Raw genomic sequence first — 26457 nt, forward strand, 5'->3', positions numbered from 1 at the left:
GATGTCAGACTATTCTACATACATGGGTAATCTACAGTAGCAGTGTAACAGGAATATGAGGGCAATGATATATACTGTATAGTTATACAAACCACCCTTATCCTGCGCCTATACAGAGAACTAAACCTAGCAGCTACTCATAGTGGGACTAGATAATAGAAATGGAAAAGGTCTGTGAGAAAGCACTTGAGTTACTTTACAGATAATAATAAAGAATTATTAAAAAAGGCCGTTCTGGATTAAAACTTTTAAAATACAACTATTGGAGTATACAATCATTCATATATATATAAAAAAAACCTAGTAGTTTTTGTGGACAAGGAGCTGTTGACACCCTTATAAAAGCTTAATACAATTTATTATAATTAAAACATTTTATAAAGTACCAATGCAATTTTAGACAGTGCTGATTAGGTTTACAGGGTTCCACATTTGAACATGGATGATTCACGCTTAGGTTTAAAGCATGTATTCGTAGTGATGTAGTCACCGAATTAGGATTAAAACACAGTTACCCTAGGTGTTTTGTCTCCTTGGAGACTTATTCAGGGGTTAATCTCTGTGCCTTCACATAAAGGAATACCTATTGCAAGTCCCAATTGGTCTCAAACATACTGGAACAATGGATATTCTTAGGAAACACTTGGTTCTCAGCACAAGATAGCAGATTTCGTACCATATAAAAAAAAATAGCAAACTTCTGTATGTACTGTATGTTATCAGTACTGGGTAGTTGAATTCAACCCAGATAAGCAGAGCAGCACATTCACCTTCTTTTCATATAGATTCAAAGTGGGATCTACCTCCACACACTCCAAGCCTCTACCACGAGTGTGTGGTGAGCTCCCAAACCCCTGCGCTGTCCCTGGCCCTGGCCCCAAGCTGGGTGCGTCCTTCCATGGGGACATACTCACAGGCAGCACGCTCATCCAGAGCGAAGGCTCCGGCTTACACGCTGCCATATGACCCACCGTGCACTTTCCACATTGCGCTGGGCACCATGGCCACGGGGCAGGAGCTGCGGACACACTGGAGAAATTTAAGCTGTGTTTGCCTCGCTTGTGGTGGACAGAGGGCAATGTTGCCAGGTAGCAGAGTGGACGGAGTAGAAGTCAATTAGGGAGAAGATGGGAAGGAGTGGCAGGGGATGGTCATAAAAACTGAGGAGATGACGGTGATCAAAGAGGAGAAAAAGGTAGAAACGGATTTCCGCAGGGGCCAGCTACCAGCACTGCAAGTGAAATTGATTTAAAACAGAAAATTGACAGGCGCCATTGAACAGTGCCCACTGCCTTGCAGCGCTTTGTGCCATGGCACATGTCGCACCACCCTAGTTATGGCCTGCCCGTAGCATAATTTTCAAGTTTCTCCCCCCTCCTCAGGTGCTGAACTCTTGAGCACCGTGGTCGACTTCTCCTTCTGCAGCATGCTGTGCAGGGCAGGCACATCTTCTCTCCTGGCCAGCTCCGTCTCCGTCTCTACTCACTGACTGATGCTGGGAAGAGGCGTGGCGTAGTAGGTGAAAATGAGGAAATCTTGCAGTACCCCTCAAAAAAAGGCAGTATAGACGTGTATTAGTGGCCCTAATAAAAGTTTTTGGGGTTCTTTAATTGTGTCAAATGGCTGTCATATGCATTTTTCTAAATCAGTCAAATAATGATAGGAAGCCAGTGTTTTTTTGGCAAAATAAATGTTCTATTTAAATTGGGGGGTGCTTAAAAATACTCATAAGTATATATTTGTCTTTTAAAGACATTTTTAAAAACCCTTAAAAATATGCCTCAACATCCACCTGTAAACTTACAAACACCTGCCCCACTCATACAGCCCCCCTATATACCTGTCCCACATCAATTAACCCATTTTCCTTCACTTTTCACTATATCACCGCAAAAATTATATGTCATTATTGGCCAAATTCAGCTAATAAAATAAATATTATTGACTAATTAGTCATTAAGAAGGGTGACCCAGTGGTTCTGAACCAAGTCCAGACATTTCTACCTTAATTTAGGCATTTTCCCCAAATTTTCACCTGGTCAGGAGCTGGTGAAAAGAAATTTGCACAAAATCATATGGAGTATTCGTACCCCCAAAAATTGTATCTAATAGGATAGCGCGATAAATATTTACTCGCACGATAAGCCATTTTTTTGAGAAAAAGCGGCTTATCACGGCTAATTGAATTCCCCCAATATTAATCCCATGAAAAATACAAATGTAATGCATTAACTAACTACATGTGTATTGTATTCTATATCAAACTTTAATTTTATTAATAAGACTTAATTCTCAGGATCTGAAATTGTGTATTAAGAGTTTATATGTGATACCAATATTCCTGCTTGTTATACAATTTCTTTAGCATGCTTTTTCAATGTTGATGCTAGTTAAAATAGTCCAACATAGTTATTGATTATGTGAGTCCTGATGCAAACCATTCTGTTTTACCAAGACTAACGCTGCTGTTTCTTCTGCAGGTAGTCACAGTCTTCGCTCTAAGCATTGGGGCCCTGGTGATATACTTCATTGACTCATCCAAGTGAGTATATGTTCTTAGGGAACGCAACTAGTCATATGGAAATGGCATAGAAAAGAGCAACTCACACACTTGAGTTAAAAATGGGTTAAATAATAAATAAGACTGACTCTAATATTTACTAACTTGCGTAGTTTTGATTACAGAAAGATCAATGTTGAGCTTGAACACCTAGGTCCCACGAAAGAAAATAATAATTCTACTCACACTTGATGATAACTTATGTTAATTCCTAGTTCATAGTAATGTGTTTACAGCCTATAATTAAATAAATGTGCACAGTTACAGCTACTTCATCACAATTACAGTAAAAATAAAATCTCATAAATTCCCATATTATATAACTATATGGCACATTAACAGTTAGTTATAAGTCTTTCCTATTTCAAAGCAATACCCACTAAATAATTTTAGTACATATTGTTAAAACTCTTCCTTCTTCACTATGGTTATCCAGGGATATACTATACTAATTCCATATTGAGCAGTGTTCTGTAGTTAGGGTTAGCAGGTGTATTGGTACTGCCCGATTGGGTCCTAGGTTAATCCTATTTGAATGACTGCATTAGGGTGCACTAATAGTTGTGATGCAGGTGTTCCCAAAGTGTATATTGAAGAACCCTATCAAAGGCCCTTCAAGCCTCAAGGTCATTGCTAGTGATTTATTATGGTCCAGACGATGAACAACAAAAATTAGATATGCCATGTCTATACTGGATAAAGACAACCTGGTCATTATTATTCACACAGTCCAAAACTGAACTTAATCTCTGAGCTACATTTTGACACTAAGGAGGTACTCAATTAGCTTAATGTTGTGCCGTAGCTATTCAATTAGTGGGGATTACCCCATGCGCGAGTCCCCACAGTTGGACTGAACCTCGCAGCTCATGGAGGTGCGAGGTAAAGTCCGTGGAAAAAACACCAAATCAGGCTTGCGTGCGGGGAAAAAAAAACATTAATTCCGCTGAGTCCCAATTTTTTGGTGCAAGAAAATGGCTATTTAATTGAATGGCCTTTCCCCGCTCCGCTGGGATTTTGGCCGGCAATTAGTCATGGGGTAAACTTCGTGGGTATTTGAATACCCTCTTAACAATAGAGATGGGCCTATAGCTTCCACACAATTAAGGATCTTTCACTTTTTGGAACTAGCAGTTAAGATATAAGGTGCTATATATTTCTTTGTATTGTGTCCAGGTTCATTGGACAGCTCACTGCTTGGGCAAATGTAATTTTATAGACTGTTTATAGCACTCCGTGTACTTTTTATTCTTTTGATACATGTGTTAATTATGTGTTTGTTTATTTCCACATCAGGGTCCATAGGGTATCCACAGGATACCTTGGGGTATAGGTGATGACTTCAGGCATCGGGCACCATAGAGTTAAAGTTTTCAGCCTCCCAGGATGCACTAGGGTCCCCCTCCTATACCCCGCCCCTGAGCCAAGGCATCTCGGTTTCGTTGGTGCCCGGCTCGGAGTCGGATGCACCTGTTTAGAGGGGGGCTAAGGTTAGCCCCTGAAGTTTTTTTGCAAGCAGCTGTGGCTGCTCATCTGGAAGTACAGCATGGACAGTCAATGCTGACGTCCATGCTGTCTTCCCTACACCCCCGCCGGTACCAGAACGCCGGTACTGATCCGAGGATGCTGGTAAGCATCTGGGGTCACAGCTAGTGGTGACCCCAGATGTTTGGGACCATGGCCGGATTCAAGGGGGCAGCAGGTAAGCAGCGGGGTCCCGCAGTGGGTCCCTGCTGAGTACATGGTCCAGAGTCCCCAGGCTGGGGGCTCCCTGGGGACTGGCTGCAGCGTGGAGCCAGGTAACTAGCCTGCGCTTCCACTACCCCCCTGGGACAGCGGACCGCAGCTGAGCGGTAGCGCTGCGGCATCCCAGGGGTAATTGCATGCTAGGGGAGCGCGCCTTCCCCACTGCACACAGCCCTCTCTGCATCTGCTGACTGGCCCTGTGGCAGCGCTCCTCTCTGCTCCTCGGTGGCCATCTTTTGCTGGAAGCTTGGTGAGCGCTGCTGGACGCTGATGATCGGTGGCATCGCGGTCTGGGTCCCCCGGCATACCTCTCCTCCGTTGGTTACAGGTCTGTGTATGCAGCGCTGTGTCCTACCAGGCTCTGTGTCTGCGTAGTTGAGGATCAGCGCTGATAGTGCAGGAATTGATTTCTTTACATTGTATGTGACTTCTGCTAGCGTCTGCTGCCTGTACTTTCACTTTCTACTGTCAGCCATTTCACTGTCCCTGCTCTTCTTCTGCTAAAGCCCTTGCGGTGCGGTGATTGCAGGGTGGTTCTCCCACTATACTAACAAGTATCAGTGAGGGGGGTCACATACTTACCATCATGTCTGAGAGTGACTTTCCTCTCCAGCTTATTTGTACTACATGCAAGGTACCAAAAGCGGAGGGGGAGGATAACGCGGAGGGGCTATGTCGACAGTGTTATTTATTGGCGCGGCCAATTACTGTCACGGTTCCGGTACAGGAGCCGCCCTGGGCTTGTTTCGCCAAAGCCCTTACAACCCTCGTGGGCCAGTTAGCTCCGCAACCTGCGTTCCCACAGATGGGATTGTCCCAGCAGTCAGTGGTGTCGTCACCCATGCAGGGTTTCCCGAGACAATTGATGGTTCCCCACAGTCTCCCTATTTCCCCTCCTCAGGTCTCTCAGGAGTCTGCGTGGGTTAATTCACTGACAAGTTCTGTACAGCATTTGTCGGACGTGTTACAAGGGGAGTCTGTGTTGAGGCCACATAAGCGGCCGGTGGTGTCTCTGTCCGCTCCTTATGAGGATGACGACGTGACGTCTGATGATGGGGAGATTCCGGATCTTTCTGACCAAGAACCTCTCCGTTCTAAAAAGTCGGACGCTAAGTCCAAGGTTTATATTCCTGGACTTATTCGGGCAGTCCGCACGGCTTTAGTGATTGAGGATGAAGATCCTCCGGTGTCCAAGTCAAAATATGCCTTTTCTAAGGCTATTAAGGGTGACGCCACAGTGTTTCCTCTTTCGGGTCAGTTAGTAGACCATTTAGAGGAGGCGTGGAAACATCCTGGCAAACGGTATCAGCCTCAGAGACGCTTGGCGGTGGCTTATCCGTTTGCGGACAATTATTTTTCTAAGTGGGAATCCCCTCCACAGGTGGATTCTCATGTGACACGCCTAGTCCGAAGTGCCACATTGCCCATGCCCTCCATGTCCTCCTTGAAGGATGCTATGCACCGAAAGGAGGATATCTGCCGAAAGTCCGTTTATTCCCTTGCGGGGGGGGGGCAGCCAGGCCGGCTATGGCCATTTGTTGGGTAGCCAGAGCTATGGAGCGCTGGGCTGACAGTTTGGAGGCGTCTTTGGATTCTGAGTGTTCGGCTGAACAGACCGAGTTGATAGGCAATCTCCGAGATTCGGCCACTTATATCAATGAAGCGGCCTTGGATATCAGTACCCTGACTTCACGGATTTCTTCGGCAGCTGTAGCTGCTCGTCGCACCTTATGGTTGCGATCTTGGAAGGCAGATGCTGATTCCAAGAAGGGCTTGGAAGCTGTGCCTTTTAATGGAGAAGTCTTATTTGGTCCGGATCTGGACAAAATTGTAGCCACGCTGGCGGCAGCCAAATCGGCATGTCTCCCATTTGCTGCGGTTCCTTCCAGTTCAGGGCAGATGGATTCAGGCGGAAAAGGAGCTTCCAATAAACATCTTGGAACTCCGCGCTGTTTTCAATGCTCTCCAGCAGGCACAGCGGGTTCTCCAGGGTCACCCCGTGCAGGTCCAGTCGGACAACGCCACCACCGTGGCCTACATAAATCGGCAAGGAGGAACCCGAAGTCGGGCGGCACTTGTAGAGGTGTCCCGCATCCTGGTCTGGGCGGAGCACTATCTCCCGGCCATATCAGCAGTATTCATCCCGGGAGTTCTCAACTGGGATGCGGACTTGCTCAGTCACCAGGACTTTCATCCGGGGGAATGATCTTTGCACCAGGACGTCTTTCAACTTCCGGTGGACAGGTGGGGTCTTCCAGAGATCGACCTCATGGCGTCACGGCACAACAACAAGTTGCCGGGGTACGGGTCTCGCACAAGAGACGAAAAGGCGTCTCTGGTGGATGCTCTGTCCGTCCAGTGGACGTTCCGGTTTGCTTATCTGTTTCCTCCATTTTCCCTTCTTACACGGGTAATCCGGAAATTCAAACAGGAAGGAGGGACACTCCTGTTGATAGCTCCTGCGTGGCCCAGGCGGCACTGGTTCTCAGACCTTCAGGGTCTGTCCGTGGACAGTCCTCTGCGGTTGCCGCTACGACCGGACCTTCTGTCACAGGGTCCTTGTCTTCACCTTGGGAGTTCCGTCTGTCTAGAGTGTTGGCTTTTCTACAGGCGGGACTAGACCATGGGCTTCGCCTTACTTCTCTGAAGGTACAGGTGTCTGCCCTGTCTGTCTGGTTCCATCGTAGGATTGTTGCAATCCCTGATGTGCGCACCTTTATGCAAGGTGTTCTCCGAATTCAGCCACCTTTTGTTCCACCGGTGGTGCCTTGGGATTTAGCTGTGGTCCTGAGGGCTCTCCAGGGACCGCCGTTTGAACCACTGGGCTCAGTGGACCTTAAATGGCTGACAGCTAAAACAATTTTCCTTCTTCGGCCAGACGTGTTTCTGACTTAGGGGCTCTCTCTTGTAGACCCCCTTTTCTGATTTTTCATAGGAACAGGGCGGTGCTGCGCACTTGTCCTGGTTTCCTTCCCAAAGTTGTTTCGTGTTTCCACATCAATGAGGAAATCGTTGTGCCGGCTTTTAACTCATCTGACCTTTCCGTGGGTGAGACCACTTTGGATGTTGTGCGGGCCTTAAGGATTTATGTTGACCGCACTTCTTCGTTTAGGAAGTCGGACGCCTTGTTTGTCCTCTATGGCTTCCGTAAAAAGGGTTGGCCTGCTTCAAAGCAGACTTTGGCAGGCTGGATTCGTATGGCCATTTCAGAAGCATATATTCATGAAAGCCTTCCGGTTCCCTCTTCTGTGAGGGCTCATTCCACTAGGTCTGTGGGTCCTTCGTGGGCAGCTCGACGTGGTGCCTCTGCAGTCCAGATCTGCAAGGCTGCCACGTGGTCCTCTGTCCATACCTTTGTGAGGTATTATGCGTTTGACACCTTTGCCTCTCAGGATGCTTCCTTCGGGCGGCGGATTCTCCTTTCAGCACAGGAGCGTCCCCACCCTTAAAGGATACTGCTTTGGGACATCCCCAAGGTATCCTGTGGATACCCTATGGACCCTGATGTAGAAAATATGAGATATGGTAAGAACTTACCTTTGTTATCTCTATTTCTACGAAGACCATAGGGTTCCACAGGACTCCCACCCTGTCGCACCTGTGCTGCAGATGAGCTTTACTCTGGTCACCGGTTTTTCCGTCTCCCTCTGGTGAGAATGTGATTCTTCTGTGTGTCCAGATCTTTTTTCTCTCTCTTTCTTTTCCTCCTCCGGCCTATGGCTTGGTACGTAACTGAGATGCCTTGGCTCGGGGCAGGGTATAGGAGGGGGACCCAGATGCATCCTGGGAGGCTGAAAACTTTAACTCTATGGTGCCCGATGCCTGACGTCATCACCTATACCCCAAGGTATCCTGTGGAACCCTATGGACTTCGTAGAAATAGAGATAACAAAGGTAAGTTCTTACCATATCTCATATTGTTTCAATGAATCAATAAAATACACTTAATTCATAGGTAGCCACTTACATGCAGCAAGGAAAGTATTTCTTATGTAAGAAGAATTATCTTAACAATTTGGTAAAATGAGGGATAAAATGCTTAAATCAGTACGTATTGAAGCCATAGGGACTCAGGTATCTTAGCACAGGTTGTTAGTTTTTTTGGACCTGGATATTTGTCTGTTTTGAGATGGCGGGTCACTAAGGAAAATCCTTCTCTTCAGACACCTTTCCTATTATGTACTCCATTCCTTTGTTCATTCAGGGTGCAGGTGTTTGCCATATCTTCACCTTGTACAGCGCCAAACATGGGAAAATTGGCCTATGTCCTTACCAGGACTTTACCCAGTAAGTCGATGAGTACATTTGGCCATCTAGATGCGGTGATAGGCTGAATGAGTGGGATCAGGTTCTGCTTGTCAGACCCGCAGGTCCTGTAATCAATTACTGAGCCTGCAAAGCCTGTTGTCTGCTTGATCCATTTTGCCTGACTGACCCCTCACGGGCTCTGCAGAAGATGGTGGAGGACCATGTAGAAACCTCTCTCCAGCTCCCTCCCTCCCTCCTTAAATGACTCAACAACCATGGCCGCTCACAACAAATTCTGCCTTCAGCATCCTCTACCCCAGAGAAGAAATTCTGAGCTTCAGGTAGTCGCAGCATAAGCAAGCAGTATCAGGGGATTAGATTCCCTTTTTCCTCCTCAGAAAGGTTGGCCCCTCATCCTCTACCATCACCACTGTGCAGATGGGCCTCAAGAAGAAGTTGAGACAAACTGATAATGATGACCACATCATCTGCAATAGTGCTAGTGGCTGTCATTCTAGGCACCTTGCAATCCACATGCAGATGTTGTAGGCCAGCGACGGTGACACTCACAGGGCCCTGCACTCTGTGCTGCAGCACTGCTCGCACACACCTAGTTGAGGCCCTGGTTTACAGGTAGTTTAATTATAGCCAGGGTCGGATTGGGCCCCCAGGAAGTCGGGACATTTCCCGCTGGGCCGGGTCGCCTGTTTCCCCCCCTTCCCTTGTGGGCCATTTTACTACTGCCTCCGATCGGGGAAACTTTTGGCGCTGCTCATTGCAGGGGGGAATAATCGGCAGTACAGCTGGTCTGCTGATAGCTGTGCTGTCGGTATATGACTAAAACAAAGGACCCAGCAGCCAGGGGATTGCTTCACAGTGGCTGGCCTACCTGGCTGAGAGTTGGCTGCTAGCCTGCTTGTATCTGCCCAGCCCTCTTCTGCCTGCTACTCATCTGGCACTGGACTGTCTCTGCCTGTGTTGCCTCTTTTCATCACACTGTTGGGGCCGGCTCATTGCTCTGCACAGGAAGAAACTAGAAAGCCAAGTGGGGGCTGTGGTTACTCCTTGTATATTCGGACGCATGGATGTGCACCAGGGAAGAGCTTTGTAGCAGCATTAGCATAAAGTCTCAGACGTAACTGTAGCTGCAATTGTAGCAAAAGATACAAGGACGGCCGCAACTGCCTCCGACTCAGAATCAGGTACTATACGAAATGAGTATCCCAACCCCTCCACACATCCCACCCCCTACACAGATCTGTCCCCATTAGGGCTGCTTCCAGAAACTTCCCAGGCCGCTTTTACTCTATAAGTACTGTATGTGTTTGTTTGTTTTTGCAGTATGCTTGAAATCCACAATGCCAAGAAGAGGTACAAGGGGCATTGGCTAGACCCTCATCTTGAGGGCCAAGGCAGCCCAACACCATGACTGGGATATTTTACCATGCTGGAAAAAAGAAAAAATGCAGGTGCTCTTTAAGCACTAAGAATTCTGATGGTGAAAATAATTAGGATTCAGAATTATTAGTGCTTAGAGTGTGCACCTGTATTTTCTGATTCCTGCGTGGTACCTCTAAATTGTTTACTGTACATTTCCGAACATTAGATTGCATCTACTGTTTCAGTAGAAACATGGAATTGAACCAACACCCAATAGTTTGATCACAGAAGAATGAATTTGTGTGAAGACAAATTGGTGGCCAGAAGATCATAGATTTGTTCCAAGCATTATTAAAATAGGTTTGGCATAAATGAATAGAAATCATTAGGTTTTTTTGCCAGTACTTTGAGCATTGTGTATCCTTCTGGGGGCCCTATCTCCAAAAATACACTTATAAAAATTGAATACATTCAAAGTGGATGTAGTTAAGATCTTAACCGCCAGAATGGAGATGGTCACAATACAGACAGCGGTCACTGTTCTTACGGTAAGTATTAGGTAAGTATTAGGATTAGGCACTAGGGGTAGGGTCAGGTATTTTGGGATGCTGTATGGATGGGACATGTGTTTTAAACATTGCAGGTGGCTGCACCAGGTGTATTTTTACCATTTTTAAAAGTGCACTTTTAGAACACAAAATTATACATGCACCCATTTTCATGTACCCCTAATTTAACTGCAGCATTTTTCTTTTGGCAAACAAAAAAATAGCTTTTTAGCATTTTTCCAATGTTATACATATCACAGTCACTTAACACAATTTAAGAACCCCAAATACTTTTATTAGAGCCACTAACACACTTCTAAATTGATTTCCCCAAATCTAGCTGTACTTTTTGCTGTTTTCTCCTCTAACCGTTTTTGTGCAAATACATTTTTGCGTCTTTTGTAATAGGATAGGGCGAAAAACGGGAACACGCATAGACTAAAGATGCAAAAAGATTGCACCAAAACACGCAAATTGTGCAAAAAAATTTCCAACGTTAAGTTTCCACTTTTTCGCAGCTAATTGCATATGACCCTTAGGATGCCCAGGAACACCCTTTATCAGTGGCGAAACTAAGGGGGGTTGGGCGGGGTACGTGCCCTGGTCACGTACTACCCGGCGGCAGTGTGTTTGTTTTAGTAGCTAATGAGAGTCTGACAGACTCTCATTGGTTGCTGCACCCTGGGCCGGAGCCGCTCATGATGTCTCTCCCATAATGCCGAGCATTAGGACCGAGGAGCGGGCACTGTATAAGGGGCACTACTGGGGGTCACTGTATAGGGGCACTATATATTGGGCACTGCATAGGGGGCACTATATAAGAGGTACTACTGGGGGCACTGTATAAGGGGCACTGTATATTGGGCACTACAGGGGGCACTGCATAAGGGGCACTACTGGGGGCACTATATATTGGGCACTGCACAGTGGGCACTATATAAGGGGCACTGAATAAGGGGCACTGTATAAGGGGCACTACTGGGGGCACTGTATATAGGACACTACAGGGGCACTGCATAATGGGCACTACTGGGAGCACTATATATTGGGCACGTCTGGGGCACTGCATAATATGCACTACAGCAGGGGGCATTGCATATAGGGCACTACTACTGGGGACATTGCATAAGGGGCACTACTGTAGTGGGCATTGCATGAGGGGCACTACTACTAGGGGCACTGTATAAGGGGCACTACTACTGGGGGCATTAAGATGCATATGGAATGAAAAGGAATGCTCCATGAGTGACGAGAAACGGTGGTGTGTCATGTTGACACGTCCCCATTTTCAGTGGCCACGCCCATTTGTCCGGTGCGCGCACATGTGCCCATCTTCTCCTGGGCTCCAAATTCCCTAGTTATGCCACTACCCTTTTTATTTGTTGTTTGCTTTGTCATACATGTTAGTTTTCAGTTCCATGATGTACCATGTCCACTAGCAAACTCTGATTATAGTCCTTGCAGGACAACAGTTCTACAGTTTTTATCTGACTATTGTGGGTTTTATTCGGTTGTGTGATCTCAGCTCTGCTTTATCTGGATCCCGCAACCAGTGTAAAACTTGAACGATGATGCACACAAGTCAGGGCAACTTCACTATTGATTGAATTTATTGGGTGATGTCTTCATATCGTCATATTATTGTGGGGATGTCCAAATAAAAAATTACTTCCATGTAGATGATTCCTAGAGTAATATTTTTTTTCATGTGGCATATTAACCTGTATCAATATCATTGTATTTTATTAATTGCTATGATTTTTTTAACCGTTTTAGTACTGTAACTTTGCAAGGAGCAGTGGTGAAAATCACATTGTACTGCACATAAAGCGGGGCCAGCCCTAGGTCTATTAGCACCCTGTGCGATAAATTTTGGAGCCCCCCCCAATCCAACTGTAATCATAATTAATACTTTTATTGTTATTTTTAATATTATTACTAAACATAACCCACGTCCCCTTGGGCAAACCACACACACATTGTGCCCCACAGGAAAAACATAAAGCACATTGTTTTATGCTTACCTACCTTGCTGCCAGGTCGGAACAGAGGGGTTGTGGCGGCCGGGAAAGAGGGTGATACAAGGGGCGTGGCGGCAAAATTGCGTCATTGCGAGCCTTTTTTTACTCTATTCCCGACTCTGAATCAGGTCTACATTGTCCAACACAGAAGAAAAACAAACACACAAAGAAAAAAAATAAAACACTTTGGCCCCCACAGGAAAAAAATAAACAGCACATCAATTTCCCCAGCCCCCCACAGAAGACTGACCTAATGGTTCGCTGAAGAAGATGAGAGAGGAGCTTCCAGTCCCTTCCTACCCTCAGCTACGGGCAGCATCGGCATCCTGTAGTAGCTGCAGCCTGCTACCTCGGTGAGTAAGTCACTGAACAGCACTGTGCGGACGGGATGGTGGGCGGCTGCGTGACCTACAGTATTATGCTACACCAGGCCGAGTCTAAGCCACCCGGGCAGCCTAGAGCTGCATGGGACCAAAGTTAGAACTGGTGGTGTGGCTTGTACAACGGTTGCCTGCCAGTCTTGATGGTGCCCCCTATAGGGTGGCGCCCTCGTGCAGCTGCTCCGCTGGAACAGCCCACGAGCCAACGCTAACATAAAGTACCTTCTAATAGTCGTCTGCCAAAGTAAAATTCTACACTGACCGATTTTTTAAAATGAAAGATGCTTTAAAATGTGCCATGTCACCATGTCAAGGCCAGTTACTAAGCCTGCATTTGAGGTGGGAAGGACTAACAAAGGAACACCTGAAATCTTTGTCTACTAAGTGTGTCATAGGCAGGAAATGGAACTGAAATCTTATTAAAGAGATGACACGTGCTACAGTAAATGCTTTCAGGCTAATTGAATGGAGCAGAATGGGCTTTAGGGAGAGTTGAGCCAGTGCTGAAGGCTGCGGTTCCAGGTTGGCAGTGAGTTTAGATTTTGTTAATGCCTGTATAGACACACTGGAGACTTTGAATGATGCAATTTGTGCAGTGTGACAGAAATCTGGGGACTTTTGTTACATTATGGGTAAACCATATGCAAAATGATTCTGATAATAAAAGAATTTCCTGGTCTAGGGCTGTGTATGTCGCAATTCTATTTCGGACTTGTGATTCGCAGCATTTTGCCATGACGGGGCTTAATGGCCCCGTCACTGGAGTGAAGAAATTAAAATTCATCTAGTATGCCAGTGATTCAGTAAATACAAGATACAGATGCAGTAAATACAAGATACAGATGCAGTAAATACAAGAAGTAATGCAAAACAAACAAAAAACAAGACATATTTCTGGAGTAAATATGAGCTTTATTACAGATATTAATTTAAGAACTTAACTAATTTGCTTATTCATGTAGTGCTTTCACAGGTATTTGTCCCCTAGGCCTACAGCATATGATAGAGAAGTGGTTCTCAACCTGAACCCTCATATATACCCAACAGACCATAGTTTGAGGATTTCTGTCCTTTGCTTCATGGCAAAGGCTGTGAATACTTATGTACATGTGATTTTTTTATTTTTTTATTTTTTTAATTCAATTTGCAAAAATCTCAAAAAAACTTTTTACACGTTGTCACTATGGGGATCGGTATGAAACACCGCCCGACGTTGGAAGACCGGCAACAGTGAAGATCCCGACAGCTAAAAAGGTAAGTATTTACTAACCCTACTCCACCCCCTAACCCTCCTTTAGGGGTGCCTAACCCTAACCTCCCCCAGTGCCTAACCCTAACCCCCTTTAAGTGCCTAAACCTAACCCCCCCTATCCCCGCAGCCTAAACCTAAGTCTCACGGGGGGGTGCCTAACCTTATCCTCCCCCCCAGGGGTGCCTAACCCTAACCACCTCTTGCCTAGCCTAACCCTAACCCTCCCAGGGGGGTGCCTAACCTTAAGTCCACCCCAGGAGCCCCTAACCCTCCCCCCCCCCGCGCTGCTGTCCGCGCCCGCCTCCCGGCTTACCTTCGTTCTGAATGCCGGGCGTCGGGCTCCCGGCGTAGGTATAATGACAGACGTTGGGATTTCAACGCCTATTATTAGGACCCTGCTGGGATTTGACAGTCGGGAAGCCGGCGGTCGACATTTCCACCATCGGTTTCCTGACAGCATCCCGTCATTATGGGCTTTGTGTGTAGAATTTTGAGGACAAAAATTAATTTATTCCATTTTGGAATAAGGCTGTAACATAACAAAATGTGGAAAAAGTGAAGCGCTGTGAATACTTTCCGGATGCACTGTAACTGCATATAACAGTAAATCAGGTTATACCTGTAAGGATATTGCTACATTAAATATCTTAAATTGAGCTGCATGTGATCCTTCCCTAGGCCCCTCCCTCCTTATTGGATTTTTTAATTAACCCCCTATTTACCACTGTTGACCATCTTATGTCATTAAGGGGGGAATTCAATTAGCCTCGATAAGTTCACGACAATATGTGTTTTCACTGGCGCCATCACGAAAACGGGCTATTTATCGTGGATTTATTGGACTCTGCAGAGGTCCTGAAAAAAAATCCACGAGAATAGTTGCCGGCGGCTGCGCTTCAGAGCTAACTGAATAGCCCTGGGGGAACAATTACTCCATGGTAATTTACCGCAGGTAATTGAATTCCCCCCTAAATGTGATATATTGTATTTCTCAACATTATATCCAGATCACTAATTACAGTGCTCTGCTATTTGTTCCTATATCATTGTACAATTTATCAGATTTTTTTATGTTTACTTTTGTCTGTTATTATTCTTAAAAAACTACTATTAAAACATTGGTTAAAAAGAAAAAAAAAAAAAGATTAGACTTACAGTAAAAGATTTATTACACATTCTGTAATGTGGCTGTTGGAAGACAGGTCAGTTCTTGTAGCTACTAGTTGACTGGATGATTAGAAACAGGACACACTTGAAAAGTCATTCATAATTTTGGTATTAACAAGTTAGATGAATGAATACTGAGTCAAGATGTGTCGGACATATATTTTGTTGCTGCAGGCACACAAAAAGAGTGTTCTGTGTGTTTTCTTTTATCAGACAGGATTGCATACAGTTAAATTAGTGGAAAGCATGTACAACCATGAGGCAAAACATGACATGTCCCATGCAAAGCAAATTACATAAATCTCACAATAACGGCATACTGTATGTCAAGGTCAGGGATATATTAGAAGGTAAGCTGACATCAGGTGCTCGTAATCAACGTGTTGAATGCAGAAGCTATGGGCAGGTTTAAAGAAATTATTGACTTAGATAAGTGATAAATTGTTATGTCCAGATGACTGGGCCAGATCATTTCTGAAGCGCCAAGGCTTTTTGTTATAATAGGAAAGAGATGGAACCAAGATGCATTGTGGGAATAAAACAAGCCGGTGGAGCGTGTGTGATGCTTTGGCAGTGTTCTGCTGGGGAACTCTGGGTCCTGTCATTCATATGGACATCAATTAACCCCTACCACCTACCTAATGTTACGGTATGCTGCTATACCTAAAAGAGTAATGTCTAAAGTCCAGAAGAGTGTTGAGATGGGGGTTGTTGCGGTAGTTAGATACCTACAGTGTGGCCAATGGTCTTAGTTGCGGTTGGTGAGCCGATGGCGTGGCTACTGTGCCGATGGTGCGGCCTTTGGGCCGATGATTTGATAAGTGGACCGATGGTATAGTCAATAGTCTCAGTTGCGGCTGGTGAGCCAATGGTGCGGCTACTGTGCCGATGGTGCGGCCTCTGGGACGATAATATAGTTAGTGGACTAATGGTATGGCCAATGGGCCGATGGTGCGGCCTCGGGGGCCGATGATGCGGTCAGTGGACCGATGGTGTGGCTAACTTAGCCGATAATGCAGCCTTTAGGCCAATGTTGCGGTCAGTGGACTGATGGTGCAGCTAACTTAGCAGATGATGCAGCCCTTAGGCCGATGTTGTGGTCAGTGTGACCGATGGTGCGGCTAACTTAGCCGATGATGCTGTCAAAAGGTAGCTGGAGCAGCCAAAAGGCTGATGATGTTGGGGAGCGATGGGAGCTGCAGCTAGCTGAGCCGAAGATAGCACAGATAATGCAGGAGTTTGTGGAATTCCCCAGCAAGCCCGGAACTAGGAGCTGTGGAGAAAGCAGTAGAGACAGCCGATGTTCCTGTGACGTTTCGCTGCTAGCGCTGCGATTACATGAGCTGATGCCAGCACGGAGAAACTGAAGCAGCAGTGATACGGGGGTCGTCTGAGAAGCTGATCTGCAGCGTCAGGTGTCAGCGTAATCCAGCTGGTGCTGCGGCTATTAGAACCCCAGGCAGCACGAGGACGACAGGAGCAGAGGATGACCAGGAGCCGTCGGGCGTTAGGAGAAGCCACGGAGTGCCTGTAGCAGGTAAGAAATGCTGACCATGCAGCTGCCGAAGGAGAGACAAATCCAATATAGTCGGCACAGGTGCAATAGTTCAGTGAGGTTAAATAGGCTGAAGCATTAATCAAGCTGCACTAGTGGAGCAACATAACTTCCTGAGGCGTGCCAATCGCCTAACAGGAACAACAGGAGTAACCCCGTCCTGCCTAGGAAAGCTGTCAGAAAGGGTCAAGTCGTGACCGCGACTTGTAACACCTAGCCATCGTTGCGGACTTGGTACAGCCTTTCATGGCATCAGTTTTCTGTAATGGACATGTCTTCTTTCATTAAACAGTGCCACACTGCACAGATTGTTTGAAAACTGTATGTGGAACACGATGTGGCCAAGTTCAATGTTCAAGTTGTGGCCCAGGCCTCCAAATTCACCAGATTTCATCCAATCGAGCATGTTGGAGCGACGGCATGTTAGGCAGGTGGTCATAATGTTTGGCTCATCAGTGTATAGTAGTGCACTTCGTTCAAACCTCCAAAACCCAAATTAAGTACATGAAAAAAAGCTGCACTCCCATGTAAACAAATGTCTGGGACTGTAACTTGTGCATTTTTTGTTGTGTTTAATTGTGGGTTCCATTCAGGCTGTACTATTATTATGATTATTATCATAGTGTTTCTCCATTCTGTGCTACATGTTTGTACTTCATTGTTCTGGATCCCGATTGAAACTCTTTTCAGTAATGTAGACTTGTTTATCTTTTCAATCTTTTTGGATATTTGTGATCAACCTCTTTCGACTCACAATCTGTTGCTATTACATATTAATCTTATTCTTATAGTCCTACCTCTCCACATTGAAGCTATCTAGAGGCAGGTTATGTTGCCTATATGGCCTGAGTGCAGACATTTGAAATAGGGAACATTTAAAATGAAATAAAAATTCAATGCAATCTGCAATTTTACTCTTATGTAAACCCTGCTATTGGACTACTGCACCTCTGAATAATTGAAAGACATTAAGCCTTGCCCGATAAACATTAGACTGCGTATGACTTTATGTGCTATATATATTGAATTTGGGCTAGGAATGGCAATCGCAAGGGGGTCATCAATTAGTGGTGGTGCTGCCATTATTGCAATCCAGCATGTAACTATATCAAAGTTACCATTCAATGGTTTGTTAGTGAGCATGCACAGTGGGCACCGGAAGTTCACGTATGCACAACGGATCTTTGCTCCAGACACTCCTTGCTGGTGTACGCTGTAGAATGGACATCAACAGCCAACGGACAGCATGTGTTGGTGGCAACTGTTGCAATCCTGGCCTCAACTGGAAAAAGTATTTCCATCAAATCGGGAACATCAATGGTTGCCAAGCATCCGTTTTTGCTGGATATTTTTACTTTCAGCTAAATATTTTGTTGTCCATTATTCTATTGAACATGGAGTTACATACTGTACTGAACAGTTGGCCTGCTATGCGTTTATTCTTTTTCCATATTGGTGATGCAATTCTCTGTCATACAGATATGTCCAGCTACATCTTTGCTGCATACGTGGAAAATTTCGCCATGCGTTCACACCCGCGACTCCATAGGATTGCATGGTGCGATCGTAGTGTGTGCCGTAGCGTACGCTGCTGCGGGTAATCGCATAGCGCAATGCATGCACACGTTTGTAGCACAATCGGCAAGGATGTAAGAGGACAGATATGTATATCATGTATGGATAAGGGAGGTGCAGCTGCCTAGATATATGTATATAGGTATATATACAAGCATATGGACGACTGTCAACATTTTTCTGTGTGTTCGCAATTCGATTTTCTTACAGAGCTCCGCATCAGCCCAATACTGTATGTTTAAGGACAATTGAACCATAGGGTCCAAATTTTTTAGAATTTTGAGTGGCTGTTCTGGTTTATATAAATGAGCTTATAGTATTGTGATACCTGTCAGTGATAAGGGAGTTGGTGGGTTACAAAGTTTGCTCCATACAGATGTGTGCTCATACTCTATTGCGACAGTTGCCCCAAACAGCCATTTTCTGCATGCCAGGTCTTGTCCGACTTGGCTTGTGCCGAGCGTCTTCTTGGCTTGTGCCGAGCGTCTTCTTGGCTTGAATGTGCGTCTTAGTCGCACAAACTAATCAATCAGATGCAACAAAACTGGTTAATGAGCCAGCACTAATTAATTTGATATGCAACACTTGTACATCTGAGTCTGAGGGGCCTATTCATCAAACGATAAATGGCCTGGTAACCATGTGGAAATGCATATTTAAGTTACCGGGCCATTCATCATGAGGGGCCCTAGGTATTCAGCCACTTTCAGTTTTCGGAATTTGCTGCTTCAGACTGCGCTTGTTCTCGGATCCCCGGTCCTTCCTATGGGAAGGAGTTCCAGGGATGCGAAGAGGGATCCAAGCAGATCCCTCCGCCGCCTCCTCACCAGCTCCCCGGCAGCTTTGCACATGCGTGAACCGAGGTCACGCATGCATAGCTGGGATGACGGGGAGCAGGTAAGTAATGCAGCTACAGAAGTAGCTGCGATACTAACTACTGGGACAACTGCTTTTCGGAGCAGTTGTCCCCTCACCGGAGCAATGATGAATTGCTCCAGTGTCACTTTCCCCCGCTGCGTTGGATACTTAAGTTTGCCTTCGCAGCGAGTTCAAAACTTCATAATTGGAGGCCATACAGCCTTCGATGATTAATAGGCCCCTCAATCTGTAGACAAAGTGCTAGGACGCAGCAGCCGCGGCTTTTATTTTTTCTCACAGTTCCGTTGTGCTTCATCTGCAACTTTGTATATATTTACTGTGACGTCTTTGAAATGCTCAGACCTACATCTGTTGTAATTTGACATCTTGTGAGTACGTTTGAACACCGGCTAGGCAGCTCATGGCAAGATGTGAATTATCTGAGTTTGAACGGGGCATGACATTGGGTGCCCGACGGATGGGACATTCCACTTCCAAAGTTGTGTGGACATTCAACATTTCTCGAACTATGTCATGTGTGTACCCTGAGTACCTCATAGAAGCCTTTACCACTCACCGTGGGCAACACAGTGGCTGACCACGGGTGCTTAATGATTATACCAGCGGCATCTGGCCAGAATTATCTGTGGTAACAAACAAGGCTCAAATTCAATGCAGGAGGTACCAGAGTCATATCCAGCAGGGCAGTGCAGCGTTCTTTAGCTTCCATGATATATGGGAGCAGAAGACCGACCAGAGTGCCCCTGTTAACACTATGATACCGGACACTGCACGTCATCTGGGATTGTAAATTCACTAATTGGACCCTAGAGTACTGGCAACATGTGGTGCGGTCTGATGAGTTATGGTTACAGTTGTTTTGGGGTGATGGCAGTGTTTAGGTGTGGCGCAGATCCCATGAGGCCATGGACCCCAGTTGCACCATGCAGGCTGGTGGTGGTTCCATAATGTTGTGGGGTGTGTTCACGTGGCATGGGTTGGGTCCGCTGGTCTGCCTGAACCTGAGTTGCTGCTCTTCCTACACGATACGATATCCCATGACTTTTGGCACTTCCGTGTAAATATAATATTATTTTGTATATCTCTCTATAATTGCAAAGCATTTCCCAAATTATAAGATCGCCAGATAATTGAGGAAAGGTACATATGTGATTGGAGTCTGTGCTTTGAACAAAGTATCACAAACCATGCTCAGTTGTCACAGTTGCAAAAAATCTGCAGTGGTTGCTGAAAGCCTGCTCAGATGACCAATAATTCTGCCCTTCAGATCACGAACCCACTACCGTAAGATATTTTACCATATGTGCAGGGCCGGTGTAAGGTTTCTCGGTACCCCAGGAAAAACTTCTGCCTACTCCCCCCCCCCACACACACACACATTTTAGCCCCTCAGGTGACAGTGTGGAGGTGATGTCTTGAAAGTTGAAGAGCCGCCACTGTCAAATAGAGAAGCACCCCCTCCCAAAAAAATATGTAAAAAACCATTAGGCGCGATATTTGCGGGTACACCCAGGCAGGCTGTAGTGTAGACAGGGGACACAGGATAGATAGATAGATAGATAGATAGAGCCTGATTCATAGGTGGACAAATTTAAAACACTGGGCGTCTGCGCATATGTTGTAATGGTTACCACCTCGGAACACAGATTAGAATTGCATGGCGATCCGTGCAATGCAGATAGGCGTTCCTGGGTGGTGACTGGGGGAGTGACTGTCAATGGTGGGCCTGTTGGTGTCAGGAACTGCATCGAGAGACACAGTTCCACTGACACCGGTGGCCATATACCGTCGGACATTCTGAGCAACCATAGGGTCACTCCAATGTCTAGTGGTGCAGCCGATATCCGTTCAAAAGTGCTACTTGTACCGCACCACGGCGGATTAGAGCCGCAGCAGGTAGGCGTCTAAGTAGGCAACCAATTGGCTGCAGCATTAGCATAAACTCTCACTACTGTATTACTGACAACCTCTGTATCAGACCCATATAGATAGAACACACATAGATATACATATAGTTTTTTATATATATAATCTATATTGTGACACAGTTAGGTTAGGGGGTCCCTCTCCTGGGTAGAGGACTCCTTCCTTACACACACACACAGCAGCAGGGAAGCAGCACACCAGTCTGGATGCAAGTACAAGCTGGTCGGCGCCAGTCTTTATTGTACAATGTCAGAAACATAAAGAAAACATAAATATAAATCCTAGCCCTGTCGGGGCACTAACTTCACAGGTAGTTCCCTCACTACCAGAACCTGGCAGGGCCTAATGCCCTCGCCAGCAACAAAAGCACAGCACAACACTCACAGTTAGGTATCCAAGTGTCTCTGAGCAAACTCCCTGTCTGCTCTCCCAGGTGAGACAATCAGCCCTAAACAAACTAGGCTTATATTGGCCACTCTCAGGTGGAAAACTAACAATCCTGTTACCAGGCTGCGAGAACCAAAACCTGGAGTGGCCGTGGGTGGAGTCCTCCCTCTCCTCTCACCCACAACCCCCAGGTCCCAAACAGGCTTTTCAAAAAGCCGAAACTCAAGCCTGCTACACTGCAGACTTTCTCCTGGGGGTTTAAAACACAAAAGACAGGAATCTGGGACAAATGTACCTGCCACAGACCACTTTACCAGTGATCCTATCACATATCCCCCCCTTTGTTTCGACCTGTGGGGCGGAACAACTGAAGCCCCCAAACAATGAACGCGTGACAACGCGTCAGCATTGGCCAGCTGGCTTCCTGGCCTGTGTTCCACTGAAAATGTAAAAGTTTGTAACGCCAAGAACCATCTTGTAATTCTCGCATTACTGTCCTTATTTTCAGACATCCACTTCAGAGGGGCATGGTCAGTGATCAATTTGAACTTTCTTCCGACCAAGTAGTACCTGAGAGCCTCTAACGCCCACTTTATGGCCAACGCCTCCTTCTCCACTGTGGCATAGTTTCTCTCATGTGCTTTCAACTTTCTGCTAAGATAGAAAATAGGGTGTTCCTCACCCTCCTTGTTCTGGGACAGGACCGCTCCAATACCTACTTCTGATGCATCGGTTTGTACCATGAATTCCCTTTCAAAATTAGGAGTCATCAGGACTGGTTGGGAACACAACGCTACTTTCAACTCCTGAAAAGCTTTCTCTGCCTCAGGACTCCATTCTACCATGACTTTTTGTTTGCCTTTGGTCAGGTCAGTCAGTGGGACTGCCATGGTGGCAAAGTTGGGTATAAACCTCCTGTAGTACCCTGTAATTCCCAAGAAGGCTCTCATCTGCTTCTTATTCAGAGGCCGTGGCCAGTTTTGTATGGCATCAACTTTATTGAGCTGAGGCTTTATCAGGCCTCTGCCAATGGTGTATCCCAGATATTTTACTTCCTCCATGCCTAGACAACACTTTTTTGGGTTGGCTGTCAAACCTGCCTTATAGATGGAGTCCAACACTGCTTGTACCCTGGGTAAGTGAGACTGCCAATCAGGACTATGAACGACCACGTCATCCAGATAAGCAGCCGCATACCGTCTATGGGGCCTTAGAATCCTGTCCATCATTCTTTGGAAGGTAGCAGGTGCCCCATGTAGCCCGAAGGGCAACATCTTGTACTGAAACAAGCCCTCTGGCGCTGAAAAAGCTGTCTTTTGTTTGGCGCTCTCGGTTAACGGTACTTGCCAATACCCTTTGGTTAGGTCAAGAGTGGTTAAATACCTGGCCGTCCCTAGTCTCTCAATCAGTTCATCCACTCTTGGCATCGGGTAGGCATCGAATTTTGAAACACTGTTCAACTTTCGGAAGTCATTGCAGAAACGCACACTCCCGTCGGGCTTTGGAATCAACACAATGGGACTTGACCATTCACTATGTGATTCTTCAATAACCCCTAACTCTAGCATATTTTTAATTTCTTTCAACACCGATTCTCTTTGTGCTTCTGGTAACCTATAGGGCTTTAGATTAACTTTAACCCCTGGGTCAGTGATGATGTCATGTTTAATGACCAAGGTTTTCCCAGGTACGTCAGAGAACAGCACCCTATTTCTAATCAGAAACTCCTTGACCTCTTGTTGTTGAATTGCCGACAGGGTTTTTGCCACTGTCACTTCGGGAACTAAGGGCCCTGGACTTTCTGGAGGGTCTCGGACGGCCGACAGTATCGTTCTATCTTTCCAGGGCTTTAACAGATTTATATGGTATATCTGTTCTGGCTTTCTTTTCCCCGGCTGGTAAACTTTGTAATTGACCTGCCCCACTCTTTCTAAGATTTCAAAGGGCCCTTGCCATTTAGCCAAAAGTTTATTTTCCACAGTGGGAACCAATACTAACACTCTGTCCCCAGGAGCAAAGCTGCGTAACCAAGCATTGCGGTTGTATACCCTCTGCTGTGCCTGTTGAGCCTGTTCCAGGTGCTCTCTCACTATCGGCACTACGGCAGCAATTCTCTCCTGCATTTGAGAAACATACTCAATCACCGTTTTGTAAGGACTAGACTGCCCCTCCCATGTCTCTTTGGCAATGTCTAGTAACCCCCTTGGGTGTCTCCCATACAACAAGTTGAAGGGTGAAAACCCGGTGGAGGACTGGGGAACTTCTCTTATGGCCAACAATAAATACGGCAATAAGTAGTCCCAATCCCTACCATCCTTGTCGACCACTTTCCTAAGCATGTGTTTTAACGTCTTGTTAAACCTCTCGACCAGCCCATCGGTTTGGGGGTGATAAACCGAAGTTCTTAACTGTTCGATTTTCAACAGGCGGCATAACTCTTTCATGACTTTGGACATAAACGGTGTACCCTGGTCAGTTAGTATCTCCTTAGGTATACCCAGCCTGCTAAAGACATGAACTAGCTCTCTGGCAATGGTCTTGGTTGACGTATTGCGCAACGGGATCGCTTCCGGGTACCTGGTAGCGTAATCCATTATGACCAGAATATACTGGTGTCCCCTGGCAGACTTCATTAAGGGTCCAACCAAATCCATCGCTATTCTTTCAAACGGCACCTCTATGATAGGCAATGGAACTAGTGGACCCTTAAAATGTGGCCTGGGAGCATGATACTGACACTCAGGGCAGGATGCGCAAAAGTCAGATACCTCTTTATGAAACCCGGGCCAGAAAAACCTCTGCATTATTTGCTCAGTGGTTTTTTCTACCCCTAGATGGCCTGCCGTTATATGACCATGGGCCAGATCCAACACTGTTCTTCTGTAGGCTTTGGGAACTATTAGTTGTTCCACAACATCTTCCCCCTACTTAGTCACCTGATATAACAAATCCTGACACATTGCCATGTGGGGATAGGACAAAGGACTATCAGGGTCTACGGGTTTACCATCAACTACTTTTACATTCTACCTGGCTTTTACCAAAGTAGGGTCATTCAACTGCTCGACGGCAAAGACCTCTCTTCTGACCTCTAAATCAGGCAGACGATCACCTGGCCCAACAACACTTCCCGCCTCAATGGGAGGCACATCAGTTGGCGGGCCACCGTCACGTTCCGCATTCTCTAGTTCGCCAACCATAGTAGAAAAAGGGAATAACGCTGACTCAGAAGAAACTCCCTCCTCCACTACATCGACAACCTTCTCAAATGGATCGGGGTTGTTCACCTCTGGAACAAAACGGCTTTCCCACAACTTCCAGAAGTGAGCAAAGTCTCTCCCCAATATTGCATCGTACACCAGACCATGCACCAAACCCACAGAAACTATAGCAGAGCCACATGGTGTCTCGATGTTCACCTCGGCCGTAACATAATATCGAATATCCCCATGTATGCAGGTCACACCAACAGTTTTCCCTGTATGCCTCAAGGGGTTCACCAGCTCAGCTTTTATAAGTGTCACCAAGCTACCAGAGTCTAACAGTGCCTCTACTCGGTTGCCATCTACAGTGAGTACACACATGTGCTTATCAGTCTCAGCCTGGCGATCAGCCGTACAGGCTATCTGTGCAAAGAAAGACCCCCTGCGGTAGACATGAGCAGTATCACATTGCATAGGTTCAGTTGTAAGTGCACAATTAGCGGCAATATGGCCGAAGCCACCACATCGGAAACACTGAGTCATATTAATGTCTAGTCGTTTACGGGGCAAGAACCTTCCTGGCCTGGCAGGCCTGTCTCCAGGTTCTACACCCTCAGTCTTAGGTACATTCCACCGCCCAGCACCCTTCTCCCCTGGAACAGTCTTACCAGTGTCTCTGGGAGTTCGCCGGTGCGCCATCGGGGCTCGGTGGGGCATACTCATCAGCTCCTCAGCCGCCACGTACCTCTCCACCAGCTCGACCAGTCCGCGGACTTAGGGTCTGCATGGCTCACCCACTTGCGCTGAGTCACAGGTAATGATCGCAGGTACCGGTCCATCATGACCCTTTCCACGATCTGTGGTCCCGTCAGCGTCTCGGGCTGTAGCCATTTTGAGGACAGATGGACGAGGTCATGCATCTGTGAACGTGGAGGCTTGTCCTTATGGAACTCCCAGCGGTGGACCCGTTGGGCACGAACAAAGGTGGTGACTCCCAAGCGAGTTAGGATCTCCTGTTTTAGTTTTTTATAGTCCTTGGCATCAGCCAGGCATAAGTCGAAATAGGCCTTTTGTGGCTCCCCAGACAAAAAAGGTGCCACCAGACTTGCCCACTGCTCCTTGGGCCAACTCTCCCTTTCGGCCGTTCTTTCAAATGCGGTGAGATAGGCCTCCACATCATCGCCCGAAGTCATCTTTTGGAGGAAGTGACTGGCTCGTACGGAGTGAGTGGGGGTGGGAGGACCAGTAGCAACATCTCTGGGCCGGGCGAGCAGGTGCTGTACCACCTCTTTTATGGCCTGGCAGGTTTCCTCGATGGCGACCTGTTGTTGCCTCTGGGCTGTCTCCAAGGCCAACAGTTGCACCCTGGTGGATTCCTGCTGAGCTCTGGTAGATTCCTGCTGAAGTTTGTTTGTCTCCTGCTGAGCTGCTGTAGCTTGGAGCAAGGCCTTAATAATGTCCTCCATTTTGTCCTGGGGTGTAGGTTGGAAGCTGAACCTTGCCTCTCTGAGCATTGGCTGACGCCTCCTCTATGGGACTCCAAGGACACAGCGTTATTTCCACACTTACAAATTGGGTGTCTGTCCCTTTAATTTTTAAATGGAAAGTTTTCCTCTTGCTGCAAATTCAG

At 46.5% G+C, this 26457-nt stretch overlaps 1 protein-coding gene across 9 annotated transcripts in view; it reads left to right on the forward strand.

Moving 5' to 3' along the window:
- Window positions 1-26457, forward strand: part of KCNMA1 (potassium calcium-activated channel subfamily M alpha 1) — a 636705-nt gene that overhangs the window by 264027 nt on the left and 346221 nt on the right. For all 9 annotated transcript variants that reach the window (XM_088474944.1, XM_088474945.1, XM_088474948.1 and 6 more), the window contains exon 3: window positions 2481-2542. In XM_088474944.1, coding sequence (XP_088331070.1) covers window positions 2481-2542 — 62 coding nt within the window. The remainder of the gene's footprint in view (window positions 1-2480; window positions 2543-26457) is intronic.

This window comes from Taudactylus pleione, unplaced genomic scaffold (genome assembly GCF_031769625.1).
Source record: "Taudactylus pleione unplaced genomic scaffold, aTauple2 ptg000157l, whole genome shotgun sequence".
NCBI lineage: Eukaryota > Metazoa > Chordata > Amphibia > Anura > Myobatrachidae > Taudactylus > Taudactylus pleione.